The 13830-nt window shown below is 37.9% G+C and overlaps 1 protein-coding gene across 1 annotated transcript in view; it reads right to left on the reverse strand.

Annotated features, from left to right (window-relative positions):
- Positions 1–1249: 1249 nt before the first annotated feature.
- The window catches only part of cracr2aa (calcium release activated channel regulator 2Aa), a 51099-nt gene continuing 38518 nt past the window's right edge, over positions 1250–13830 (reverse strand). Inside the window, exons 13-18 of the mRNA XM_067420182.1 lie at positions 11547–11679; positions 7655–7736; positions 7430–7544; positions 4614–4715; positions 4306–4382; positions 1250–2339 (exon numbers count right to left, since the gene is read on the reverse strand). Coding sequence (XP_067276283.1) covers positions 2255–2339; positions 4306–4382; positions 4614–4715; positions 7430–7544; positions 7655–7736; positions 11547–11679 — 594 coding nt within the window. The 3' untranslated portion in view covers positions 1250–2254. The remainder of the gene's footprint in view (positions 2340–4305; positions 4383–4613; positions 4716–7429; positions 7545–7654; positions 7737–11546; positions 11680–13830) is intronic.

Raw genomic sequence — 13830 nt, forward strand, 5'->3', positions numbered from 1 at the left:
GCAGGGTCCTAGAGCACACAGGGCCTGAGTTATATAAAAAAAATCAAAACGCGCCTAATTTTTGGGGGGGTTATAACAGCTTACGCAACATATACTCACATGTTTATGACTTTTAGAAGTGTTTTATGTAACTTTAAAGGGTTTCCTGTAAAATGACACCAACATTTTGAACCTAGACCACTGTATGTGTGTATGGGAGGCTTTTCAATTTGGGTAGGCCAAATCCAGGCGAAAATAACATCAGAGTAATTTAGTGTAAATACATTACTTTGTGTAAAACAAATGCCAAAGTGATGCATATCTCCGGAAAGTAGAGACTCTAAGCTTTCAAATGGTACCACATATGACATCATAGCTCCTCCACAGACATTTAAAATGGAAAGTAAATACATGACAATGTCATTTCCGACCCTGTACAGGGTCCTCGGAGTTTAAGTGGTTAACAAACAAGTCTGATCCATAGAGGCCCTACCTCGCAACTTACAGGACTTAAAGGATATGTTGCTAACATCTTGGTGCCAGATACCCCAACACACCTTCAGGTGTCTAGTGGAGTCCATGCCTCGACAGGTCAGGGCTGTTTTGTCACCTGAGCTGTGTATATTGAACTCAGATGAACTCATTACGCTCAATTTTACCTTTAATATAGCAAGTTGAGACTTTAAAAATGGCAGTTGATATTACTTCCAGATCTTGATATACTAAAGTTAAATGCTTTGTATGAGGGATAATGTATGCCACAATGCAGTGTGCAATGGTTGTGTATTGCACTTTTTGGAAAATGCTGCAGATCTTTCAGGTAATCTTTGCATACAGGATATGTCCATATTGTTTGCACATTGTACAAACTGCATACTAAGAGATACAATATTCTATAATTGAACATAGCCATTGTGTATATGATAAATACATAAATACTTATTGGTATTATTTTAAGGGGGTTTTGGAAACCGACCAACAGCAAAAACATTTAAATAGTTTATCTCAACAGTTAAGACCTGTTTAACCACAGGCTGAGCTTTCAGAACAATGCCTTTTAAATATTTGAATTCTTATTTACTAGGTTTCATTGTTAGCTGGCATGTAATGCCTCCTCTTCCCACTTCTTTGAAAGCACAAACTGGAATTAATGCAAACATAGTATTCTTTATTACAACATTTCACTCAAAATACATTTCTATTCAATATTTACACAATACACAATATAATAAAGCAGGAACCTTTACAAGACTGCATGAGTGTGAAAATATTCACATGGTGTTCATTAGTGTCATTGTGCCCTGCTGTGATCAATGTGCGAATCCACATGAAAACTCAATTAACAGATCAAGACTCATTGAAAAACTGAATGACTTGATAAAACACAGTATAAGCCTTATTGATCATCCCAGATGTGCATACGCAAGTCCACTGTTTGGTGCACAATTAATGCATCCTTAAAAATAGCAGGAAATTATGTTATTGGTAAGTGTGAAGAGTAAATTTTGCACTGATTTAACACTGACTGCATTAAATTACAATTACAGACTACATATATATACACACACATTACTGTTGGCACAATACATAAAATACAATCAAAAAGTGTTCTGAAATCAACATTAGACAAAATCTATTTCAATAGATCAATCATTTCAATGTAGTAAAAAACCAACACTGAAACCCTGTTAAAACCAAATTCTCATGCAAACCATCTGTTTGCTTCATGGCAGGGTATTAAAAATATTCATACTGATGAGAGCAAATCGAGACATTTTTCAGGATGTGTCTGCTTGCTAGGAATAATAAAGGAATAATTGAAGATCCTCAATCCATCACATAAGTAATAAATAACACATTTGTGCAAACGACTGTAAACAAACTAGCATGTGTAGGAGCCTTTTTTTTTTTACTCATTTAAAATATACTTTCCTAGACCTTCATATTAAAAAGATAAAGTACAACAACAGTCAATACGAAAATACAGCTTTGTTTACTTCAATAGCGTTGGCGGGTGATTTAAATTACCTTAATAGGGACACTTTTGTTTAATTCTAGCGAGTGTACAAAACTACTTAAAGCCCCACATCTTAAAACGTATGTTTTCACACTGTAAAGAGGTACTGGTTTATAAAAAAAAACAGACCAAGCATTTTTAACTCTACAGAGGTCATACAAAAATGCTAACATTAGAGAAAAACGGAACATAAGAGCAAGAAAAACCAGATCAGCATTAACACCAAGGTTTTTGTGAGTGTTTATGGGTGGCTCTCTACTAGCAGCAGGACTTCTTCTTAGCCGCGCTGTCAACTAGCGACACAGTTTTCTCTTTTTCTCTGTCCTCTTGTTCTTTCAGGACTCTGGCAGAGAGGAATAAATTGCCACATCTTATGATTTGTTTAACACTGTGAAGCTGCTTTGAAACAATTGTCATTGTAAAAGCACTATATAAATAAATTTGATTGATTGATAGATTGATTGATTGATGAGGTGCAGTACAATGCAACAAAATAATTAGGTGGGAATTATAACCAGGCTGAAAATCTATCTTGCAACTGCATATGCAATTGACTTTTCAGGATATTAAGAATTATTATGCCAACAGTCTATTCACTTATGGAAGCATATTGCACTCAAAACTGGAAAACACTTTTTTTCTAGTTTCAATAACATTGCCTGAATCAACACACAACAATCAGGGGTATCAAATCCTTCCCTCACGGGTCAATCTGACCCTCTTTAGGAATGAATAAAATACGAGAAATGCTTCAGTAAACAAACATTCAAAATTAATATTAAAAATGCTAAAAACTTTAACAAAAAAATATTTTATAATATCTACATGTGCATCTAAATGCATACTGAAGATAGAAACTCAAGAACTGACCCAGGAGAACACTTAATTTTCTCGATATAGATCACACAGGTTTTTTTGCAGCGAGAGGCGTCTTTTTTGAATGGATTTCGGTTGGCAAAGAGGGTTATGCATGCTGCTTATGCACCCTGTGTGCCTAGCTGAGTGTGCCTGCTGCGTCTTGCGTTTTTGAAGTTGAAAAAAAAAATATCAACTCTGAGCAGAAAAGCGCCTGACGTCATCGCGTTTATTTTAGTTGTCCAATCGAATTAATGGAGAGGCGGGCCCTCCGTTGTGTTGAACGTTACCTTGATTTGACTGACAGGACAGCTGATTCGGGGGTTGCCTAGAAATATACATTTAAAAAAAATGCAGCACACTGCTCTTTTCTAAATTAAAAAATGTCAACCAAAAAAGGCAGCGTTCTGTGTGATCTAAGGCCATCTACGGGGGTAGAATTTGTTACAGGATGCAAGTAGTAATTTTGGTCCTTGAACTAACTTATTTAAGTTAGTTGCTAAAGCAACTTTTTAAATTATTTATACCAACATACAGAAACAGACACAGTTACAAGGCACCAACTAGTTTTTCTTAATGATAAAAATAACTAAATCACTGGATTTTAAACTTGTAAACCAAAGCTGGTGTCATAAAGCAAGCAATGCAAACTAAAGAGTCATGAGTAGAAATGTATATTTCATCATGTGTTTATGTAAGTGGAATAATCTGTATTTATTTGTTTTGCATGGACAGAAATTCTTCAACATATTTCGTATTTTTAAATGTTTTCTATAAAACTATAACCATGACCACAGAGCCTTTTTTTTTCTCTTTACACATTTATTATTGTGGTGTCATAGATTACAGACAAGCCTGACACTTAACACGTAAAAATGAAACAAACCGTGGTTGGTTGTTTTGTGGTTGTCAGGCTGTCATATCCTGTCTAAGAGGCCAGTTCACAGAATGCACTTTTTGTGTTTAAGGCCAGTAGAATGAACAAATGTAAGGTCTAGAGATGCATTTTTGAAATGTTGAACTTCTTTTGGCCTTGAGCACTGCATTTTCAGAACAGCGTGTCACGTACCAAACACGAGCACAAATGTCAAACACATCCGTCAAGTGCACGTTTACATAGAAAAACCATGGAAATTCCACCCAGTGAAATACAAAAGCACATTCTGTGTGAATAGGGCGGTTCTTGGTCAGATTCAACTGTAAAGTGAACAACAGAATATACCTGTACTGCGTTTACTCATCCATATTCTGATTTTAAACTAAATAAGTCATATAATAAGTGTCCCTGTTACATTGTAATTATATATTTACGTACTGAGTAATGTCAATTAACAATATGCACTTAATAGGGTTGGGTTGGGAATATAGGATGGTTTGTAATTATGTATAATTTACTCGTTACTACAATAAGTACATGTAACACCGTAAAATAAAGTGTTACCATAAACTCTTACCTTGCCATGTGAATCATGGACTCTGTCACATTGTGGCTTGAAAAAGCACTGCACTCATAGAAAATCAATTGAAAGTCCTGAAAGAGTAAACAGAATGTCAAAAGATATATTAAGAATAAAGGGTCATTCTAATGTCATTCAGTGTGGTTCTTAATGTCTGCAACAGTAACTGACAGGAAACCACTTCATACATCTCATCAAACTACAATCTGATCCTTCATGTCTGAGTCTGTTCTTTTATACTCGTTCATTTCAAGAGTGTTTAATGGTGATCTATTAGTGCCACTCCAGGGTCCAGATTTACTCACCTTTGCTAATTTCTCTCCCGTTCCCCGTGGAATTACTCTCTGGCTATCTATATCCGTCTTATTCCCCAAGAGCATGATGGGAATGCCCTCCCCTGCTCCCTCCTGTAGTACAGAAAAAGACAATCACTTCACATGTTAACTAATAAAAACTGCTGTGATGATAATGTTTGCCTTCTTGACATAAGGAGTTTAATGATTTGCTATTGTATTATTGTAAAATATTATTGTATTTTTTTTTGTTAAGGTATAGACTACCATTTAAGAATTACATTTTTTTTTAAATCTCATATGCTTACAAAGACTGCATTTACTTGATCAAATATACCGTAAAAACAGTAATATTGTGAAATATTTTAAAATGCAATTTATTTCTTTGACAGCTAAATGTTAAAATTTTCAGCATCATTACTCCAGTCTTCAGTGTCACATGATCCTTTAGGAAACATTCTAATGTGCTGCTCAAGAAACATTTCTTATAAATGTCAATGTTAAAATCAGTTGTGCTGCTTAAAGGTGTCATGAACTGGCTTTTTACATTTTTTGATACTGTTGTCTGAGGTCAACTAATGATGTTTGTGTGGTTTTTACATTCAAAAACATCATATCTAATGAGTAATAGGCTATTTTCTACACTGGTTCTGATGCTCTCTCCAAAACGCTAGGTTTTGATGGGCGTGCAGCACTGGAGACTTGGAAGTAAACACCCACGGCTAGGATTGGATAAGATTTGCATATTTAATGAGCTTAGGCTCCCCTGTCAGTTCACATGACGGAGAGGAGAGATTGAGGGAGAAGCGGCAACCAGAATGATTTTCTCGATCACAGGGCTCGTAAACATCTTTATCAAACAATCACAATGATTTATTTACTTCTTATCGACCCGCGATTGATTGGACTATTATGTTTATATTACACATAGCCCGCAAGATCGGACGATATAAGCGCAAACTGCGCACACACATACACGTTCGGCACGCGCCACCCCCTCAGATGTCAACTCAAGAGAGAATAGCAGAACAAGAACGGAATATAATGAGATTCATCGGCCTGCCGGGCTTTGCGAGCCCTGGCCCATACGTGTCTCAGTCCAGCGTACTAAAGGTATGCTCTATTAGACATGTACACATAAGCAAAACAATCTATAACAATGCAATACTATCACATATAAAAAGACCTTTTACTCACATAAGTGTATTGCACCATTCCTGTCAAATCCAAAATCCAGCATCAACCAGAGATTTGTTTACAAGCGATTCTGCAGTGAAATGAAGTGAACATGTCTTCCCCATGTGAACTGGAACTTCATTAAAATTAAATAATGTTCAACCACTCATTCCTAATATAAGGATCTAAAGTAAGCTTATGCAGTGACTGTGTTCTTCCACAACCAGGAATAGCGCAATATCTTAATCTTCCTCGGAATGTTTATTGTTGTTGACCAGCTAGCACGAGCCCTCCATGAGTCGATGGGCAGGGCTACTGGATTAGACGCGCTGTAGATTCTGTAGAGGCGGTGTTTCGTTGCGCAGTGATGTCAGTATGAAGCGCAGGACCGTTTGCTGAGCCTGGGGTCTATAAAAGCTTTTCTTTGACTAACAAGGACATTTTCAGCTCTGAAACTTAAAGGATATTCTTATATTACCATGACCTTTTATATAGCAAAAGCTCAAGGAAAAGTTGATTCCTCAATTCATCACCCCTTTAAGTCATTTCCTGCCAAACACTGAATTTTCCGTTATTTGTAAGAAAACGCTTCCTTCCCCGCCAAACACAGAATTTTCCGGGTTTCCATGTTTTTACTGTTAGACACTAAGGGTAATATTACTCATCTTCTGAATGAGTACATAAGTCTCTGGATCAAAACATGTGTGAGGAAGATGCAGTAAAACAAGTGATGGTATGGAAGCAGATGCATATGTAAAATATTGTGATCATCAACATCATATAAATAAAAACTGCCTGATGTTACTAAATGAAATGTGGACCCATGACGAAGTACAGGACTGTGCAAGCATTAGGGGTTTTGATGGACTCGACCTACTCAATCTGTGCTTGATCATCGTTCTGAATCTGATATGGAATGTAGTCTTTCACAAAAACGTGATTTTCTCAGCTTTTTGTTCAAAATGTAGCTTTTTTTTATGAAACTAACCCATATTATTCAAGATTTGATAAAAAAAGAATGCATGAAGCTAGAATAAAACAGTTGTTTTGTTGTTTAAAAGAAGAGGCTCAGCTCTTTCTTTTGATATATCCATGCTCAGATATTCATAAAACTAAATATTCTATGGGTTATGAAATATTTATGAAAATGGTCAAAAACCCTGGCGGTGACTGGCATTTTTTTTTTTTTTATTCTGGCGGGAAATTAGTTAATATCATAATATTTTTTTTAGTATGCTTTGACAAATAGAAAAAAAACATTCCCATTTGATAAATTTAATACATCCTTGCCGAATTACACACACTTTTCTTCTTTGTGATGATTATTGAAACAGAAATTTGTGTGGAACAAATAAAAGTGCACTCTTTTATTTAGGCCAATAGCTAATTTACATTAAAAAAAGAAAACCCCACTGTACCACTTATGAAAATAAATAAAAGGAAATGAAAATGAAAAAAAAAAACATCAATTATTACTTGCTATTAATGGTCAGACTATTTTAGAGAGTATTTTATTGGACAATTTACTCCCCATTTTTTTTTTATTATTTCAATCAATTTCTCAAAAAAACTTAATTTAGAGGTGTTTGTCTGTGTATGCAAGCATAAATGTAGTATTTTACTCCTGCAGAAAGTGGAAATGAATCCCTCACCTGCACACTGGCCAGCCACTGCCTCACTGCTGTGAAAGTCTGCTCATTAGTGATGTCATACACCACTACCACACCATCGGCCTTGCGGAAAAACTGCTTGGTGATGCTGCGATACCTGACGGTGGAAACTCACAATTAATAATTTGCATCCATCTGTATTCTTAGTTAGTAGACACAATCAACAATGATTAATTAAGCTTGTTTCAATTAGGAAATATCACTCGCCTCTCCTGTCCCGCTGTGTCCCACATTTGCAGGGCTACCTGGCTGTTGTCCACTATCAGAGTCTTCACACTGTAGTCAATACCTGCACACACGTCACAAAAATGAAAGAGGTCAGTCTGAAGAAGGAGGAAGGGGATCTGGCATTTAATGTCCTCGTGCTTTCTTCCATCCCAGAGGAAGCTCCACACTCACAAGCCCTGACTAAAGGGCAGATGTAATTGATTTGGGGCTTTAGTCAATACCAAGTTATTGATATATGCTTGAAACCAACTGGATACAGGAAGCATGCAAATTGAGGGACCTTATCAGAAGTTAAAAACATTGCGACATAATGGGTTAAAAAGTACAGTGCTATTACATTTATTTAATACCTTCTTCTTTCAGCTATTCCCTTCAGGGGTCGCCACAGCGAATCATCTGCCTCCATCTAGTCCTATCCTCTGTATCCTCTTCTCTCAGACAGACTACCTTCATGTCTTCCTTCACTACATCCATAAACCTCCTCTTTGGTCTTCCTCTTGACCTCCTGCCTGGCAGCTCTAACCTCAGCATTCTTTTACCTATATATTTACTCTGAACCTGGACCTGGTTCTACTCCGTCCTCTGAACCTGGCCACGCCATCTCAACCTGGCCTGGCAACATCTCACGTGCTGTCCCTCTGATGTACTCATTCCCGATTCTATCCATCCTCGTCACTCCCAAAGAGAACCTGAACATCTTCAGCTCTGCTACCTCGAGCTCTTCCTCCTGTCTTTTCCTCAGTGCTGTCTCCAAACCATACAACATCGCAGGTCTCACTACTGTCCTGTACACCTTTCCCTTCATTCTTGCTGGTCCACTTTTATCACACAACAGATCTGCCGTTTTTCTCCACCCATTCCAAACCGCCTGCACACGCTTCTTCACCGCTTTTCCACACTCCCCATTGCTCTGGACTGTTGATCCTAAGTACTTAAAAACTTGCACCTTCTTTACCTCTTCTCCCTTTAACCTCACTGTTCCTCTTGGTTCCCTCTCATTCACACACATGTATTCTGTCTTGCTGCGACTAACCTTCAATCCTCTTCTCTCCAGAGCAAGCCTCCACCTTTCTAGACTTTCCTCCACCTGCTCCCTGCTCTCACTACAGATCACAATATCATCCGCAAACATCATAGTCCATGGAGATTTATATCTGACCTCATCTGTCAGTCTGTCCATCACCACCGCAAACAAGAAGGGGCTCAGAGCCGATCCTTGATGCAGTCCCACCTTCACCGTGAAGTCCTCTGTCTCACCTACAGCACACCTTACCACTGTCTTATTACTCTCATACATATCCTGTGCCACTCTAACATACTTCTCTGCCTCTCCAGACCTCCTCATACAATACCACAGCTCCTCTCTTGGCACTCAATCATATGCTTTCTCTAACTCTACAAAGACACAATGCAGCTCTTTCTGACCCTCTCTGTACTTCTCCATCAACATTCTCAAAGCAAATAATGCATCTGTAGTGCTCTTTCTTGGCATAAAAACATACTGCTGGTATGGTACATTTACATTTACATGGTACATTTATTTAGTACCATGGTATTCTCAAGTACCATGTAAAACAGTATGGGGCATGAACATCATAATCGATTAGTACCATATCACATATCAAAATACTATAGTATTACTGCATCATGGTATCGGCACAGTACAATAGTGTCAAGTTTATTTTATTTAATGTAAAAATGCACCCTTTTTAAAGTTTGAAAGAAATCAATACTTTTCAGAACTGGTCTTTTCACACAGTGGAAAAAACTTTTAACTGTTCAAAAAACTATAATTTTGATGATTATAACTGACAACTAAGGAAAATCACAAATTCAGTATTTCAGAAAATTTGAATATTGTGCAAAGGTTTAATATTGAAGACACCTGGTGCAACACTATTCCGCTAATTAACTCAAAACAACTGCAAAGGCCTTTAAATGGCATCTCAGTCTAGTTATGTAGGCTACACTATCATGGGGAAGAATGCTGACTTGACAGTTGTTCAAAAAATGACAATTGACGCTGCACAAGGAGGGCAAGACGCAAAAGAGGCTGACTTTTCACAGAGCTCTGTGTCTAAGCACATTAATAGAGAGGTGAAGGGAAGGAAAAGATCCCTTCCCTAACCACACCCTGGAGAGGATTGTGAAACAAAACCCATTCAAAAATGTAGGGGAGATTCACAAAGACGTATGCAAGACATGGGTTTCAGCTGTTGCATTCCTTGTGTCAAGACAATTTTGAACAACAGACAGTGTCAGAAGCATCTCGTCTGGGCTAAAGACAAAAAGGACTGCTGAGTGGTCCAAAGTTATGTTCTCTGATAAAAGTCAATTTTGCATTTCCTTTGGAAATCAGGGTCTCAGAGTCTGGAGGAAGAGAGGAGAAGCACACAATCCATGTTGATTGAGGTCAAGTGTAAAGTTTCCACAGTTAGTGATGGTTTGGGGTGCCATATCATCTACTGGTGTTGGTCCACTGTGTTTTCTATGTTTGAGGTCCAAAGTCAACGCAGCCATCATGCTTCCTGCTGCTGACCAATTTTATGAAGATGCAGATTTCATTTTCCAACAGGACTTGGCACCTGCACACAGTGCCAAAGCAACCAGTACCTGGTTTAAGGACAATAGTATACCTGTTCTTAATTAGCCAGCAAACTTTCCTGACAAATAGCAGAGCTGAAGGCCACTATCAGAGCAACCTGGGCTCTAATAACACCTGAGCAGTGGCACAGACTGATCCACTCCATGCCACGCCGCATTGCTGCAGTAATTCAGGCAAAAGGAACCCTAAATAAGTATTGAGTTCTGTTCATACTTTTCAGTTGGCCAAGATTTCAAAGAAATTCCTTTCTTTGTATTGGCCTTAAGTAATATTCTAATTTTCTGAAATAAAGATTTGAAATATATCAGTCTTTATGTAATGAATGAATATAATATACAAGTTTCACTTTTTGAATGGAATTAATGAAATCGACTTTTTAAGGATATTCTAATTATATGACCAGTACCTGTATGTATGTATGTATGTATGCATGTATGTATGTATGTATGTATGTACAGTGAGGAAAACAAGTATTTGAACACCCTGCTATTTTGCAATTTCTCCCACTTTGAAATCATGGAGAGGTTTGAAATTGTCATTGCAGGTGCATGCCCACTGTGAGAGACATAATCTATTTTTTTAGATTTTTTTTTTAAATTCATTAAAAAAAAATTAACAATTTATTTGTATGATACAGCTGCAAATAAATATTTGAACACCTAAGGAAATCAAATTTTAATATTTGGAGCCTTTGTTTGCAATTACAGAGGTCAAACGTTTCCTGTAGTTTTTCACCAGGTTTGCACACACTGCAGGATGGATTTTGACCCACTCCTCCATACAGATTTTCTCTAGATCAGTCAGGTTTCTGGCCTGTTGCTGTGAAACACAGAGTTTGAGTACCCTCCAAAGATTCTCTATTGGGTTTAGGTCTGGAGACTGGCCCGGCCAGAACCTTGATATGCTTCGTACAGAGTATGAAAAACTTTCCCACAGGCTTCTATACATTTTAAACATTCCTGGCTGTGTTAAAGGTTGAACTTAAGAGTCAGCAAAGCCTCAACGTTGTGCGAGACTAAATATTGTTTAACAGTGTCACTGTCATCAGCATGTGGAGAGTTACAGTAACAGAGCTAACAGTATGACAACAAGCTGTGAAACAAGCTGTGGTCTTTTTTTCTTTTTTTTCTTGGTCAATTTTTCAAGTCAATACTGACAATTTTCATTTCGGGTGAGCTAGTGCTTTATTGAGGCTATTTAGGTTAAATAAATCAAAAAACCTATAGATACTAGTAAACATTAAAAAGTAAATTGAAGGTCACTGACCTACAGTAGCACATGTACCAGGGTGGAAACAGTCATCACAGAAGCGGCGCAAAAGAGATGTTTTTCCCACGCTGGAATTCCCTACCAGAACGATCTTAAACAGACGATCTGGACCTGAACTGGACCCTTCTTCCTGGAAAAACAAAAAAACAAAACACCAAGATTGATAGAAAGGGAAAAAAGCAGGATCAGCGTGATCCATTTGACAGAAATGCAAATAGAAATAACAGTAAACATGCTAATGTCAGCTAATCAATTTAAAAGAAGCAAACAATTTATGATTTTTTATAGTAGGTCTTTTTACAATTCATTAAAGGGTTAGTTCACCCAAAAATGAAAATGTGATGTTTATCTGCTTACCCCCAGTGCATCCATCAGTACTTTCGCCGAATAAGGTCAAAACCCGGCACGATCATAGATTTATATATACAGGTCCTTCTTAAAACATTAGCATATTGTGATAAAGTTCATTATTTTCCATAATGTCATGATAAAAATTAAACTCTTATATTTTAGATTCATTGCACACCAACTGAAATATTTCAGGTCTTTATTCTACTGAGGATTTTGGCATACAGCTCATGAAAACCCAAACAAAATCAAATCTCCAAAACAAAAACCCAAATCTCAAACAATTTGCATATTTCATCCGACCAATAAAAGAAAAGTGTTTTTAATACAAAAAAAGTCAACCTTCAAATAATTATGTTCAGTTATGCATTCAATACTTGTTCGGGAATCCTTTTGCAGAAATGACTGCTTCAATGCGGCGTGGCATGGAGGCGATCAGCCTGTGGCACTGCTGAGGTGTTATGGAGGCCCAGGATGCTTCGATAGCGGCCTTAAGCTCATCCAGAGTGTTGGGTCTTGCGTCTCTCAACTTTCTCTTCACAATATCCCACAGATTCTCTATGGGGTTCAGGTCAGGAGAGTTGGCAGGCCAATTGAGAACAGTAATACCATGGTCAGTAAACCATTTACCAGTGGTTTTGGCACTGTGAGCAGGTGCCAGGTCGTGCTGAAAAACGAAATCTTCATCTCCATAAAGCTTTTCAGCAGATGGAAGCATGAAGTGCTCCAAAATCTCCTGATAGCTAGCTGCATTGACCCTGCCCTTGATAAAACACAGTGGACCAACACCAGCAGCTGACATGGAACCCCAGACCATCACTGACTGTGGGTACTTGACACTGGACTTCAGGCATTTTGGCATTTCCTTCTCCCCAGTCTTCCTCCAGACTTTGGCACCTTGATTTCCGAACAGTCAAGTGCTGCTTCTCTGTAGCCCAGGTCAGGCGCTTCTGCCGCTGTTTCTGGTTCAAAAGTGTCTTGACCTGGGGAATGCGCCACCAGTAGCCCATTTCCTGCACACGCCTGTGCACGTTGGCTCTGGATGTTTCTACTCCAGACTCAGTCCACTGCTTCCGCAGGTCCCCCAAGGTCTGGAATCGGTCTTTCTCCACAATCTTCCTCAGGGTCCGGCCACCTCTTCTTGTTGTGCAGCATTTTTTGCCACACTTTTTCCTTCCCACAGACTTCCCACTGAGGTGCCTTGATACAGCACTCTGGGAACAGCCTATTCGTTCAGAAATTTCTTTCTGTGTCTTACCCTCTCACTTGAGGGTGTCAATGATGGCCTTCTGGACAGCAGTCAGATCGGCAGTCTTACCCATGATTGCGGTTTTGAGTAATGAACCAGGCTGGGAGTTTTTAAAAGCCTCAGGAATCGTTTGCAGGTGTTTAGAGTTAATTAGTTGATTCAGATGATAAGGTTAATAGCTCGTTTAGAGAACCTTATCATGATATGCTAATTTTTTGAGATAGGAATTTTGGGTTTTCATGAGCTGAATGCCAAAATCATCAGTATTAAAACAATAAAAGACCTGAAATATTTCAGTTGGTGTGCAATGAATCTAAAATATATGAAAGTTTAATTTTTATCATTACATTATGGAAAATAATGAACTTTTATCACAATATGCTAATTTTTTGAGAAGGACCTGTAGATGCCTCATTAGCGCATGCACAGATTCTTTAAGTTTTACTTTACATTCTTTAAGTAAAGGAAATGATTACATTTATTGATATCCAACAAAAAATACACCCAGTATCTACTAAACTCTTTAGTGAACAGTTCTTAATATTTACATATGATATTGCTTGTTTCTGCGCCTTCTTCGCACACGTTTTGATCAGGAGATTCAGTACTCTTTCAGATGTGTCATAGTGCCCCCTACCATATAACAGTGGAAAGTAGCCATTTTTGTCAATGATGGGGAAGCAT

This window comes from Pseudorasbora parva, chromosome 16 (genome assembly GCF_024679245.1).
Source record: "Pseudorasbora parva isolate DD20220531a chromosome 16, ASM2467924v1, whole genome shotgun sequence".
Lineage (NCBI taxonomy): Eukaryota > Metazoa > Chordata > Actinopteri > Cypriniformes > Gobionidae > Pseudorasbora > Pseudorasbora parva.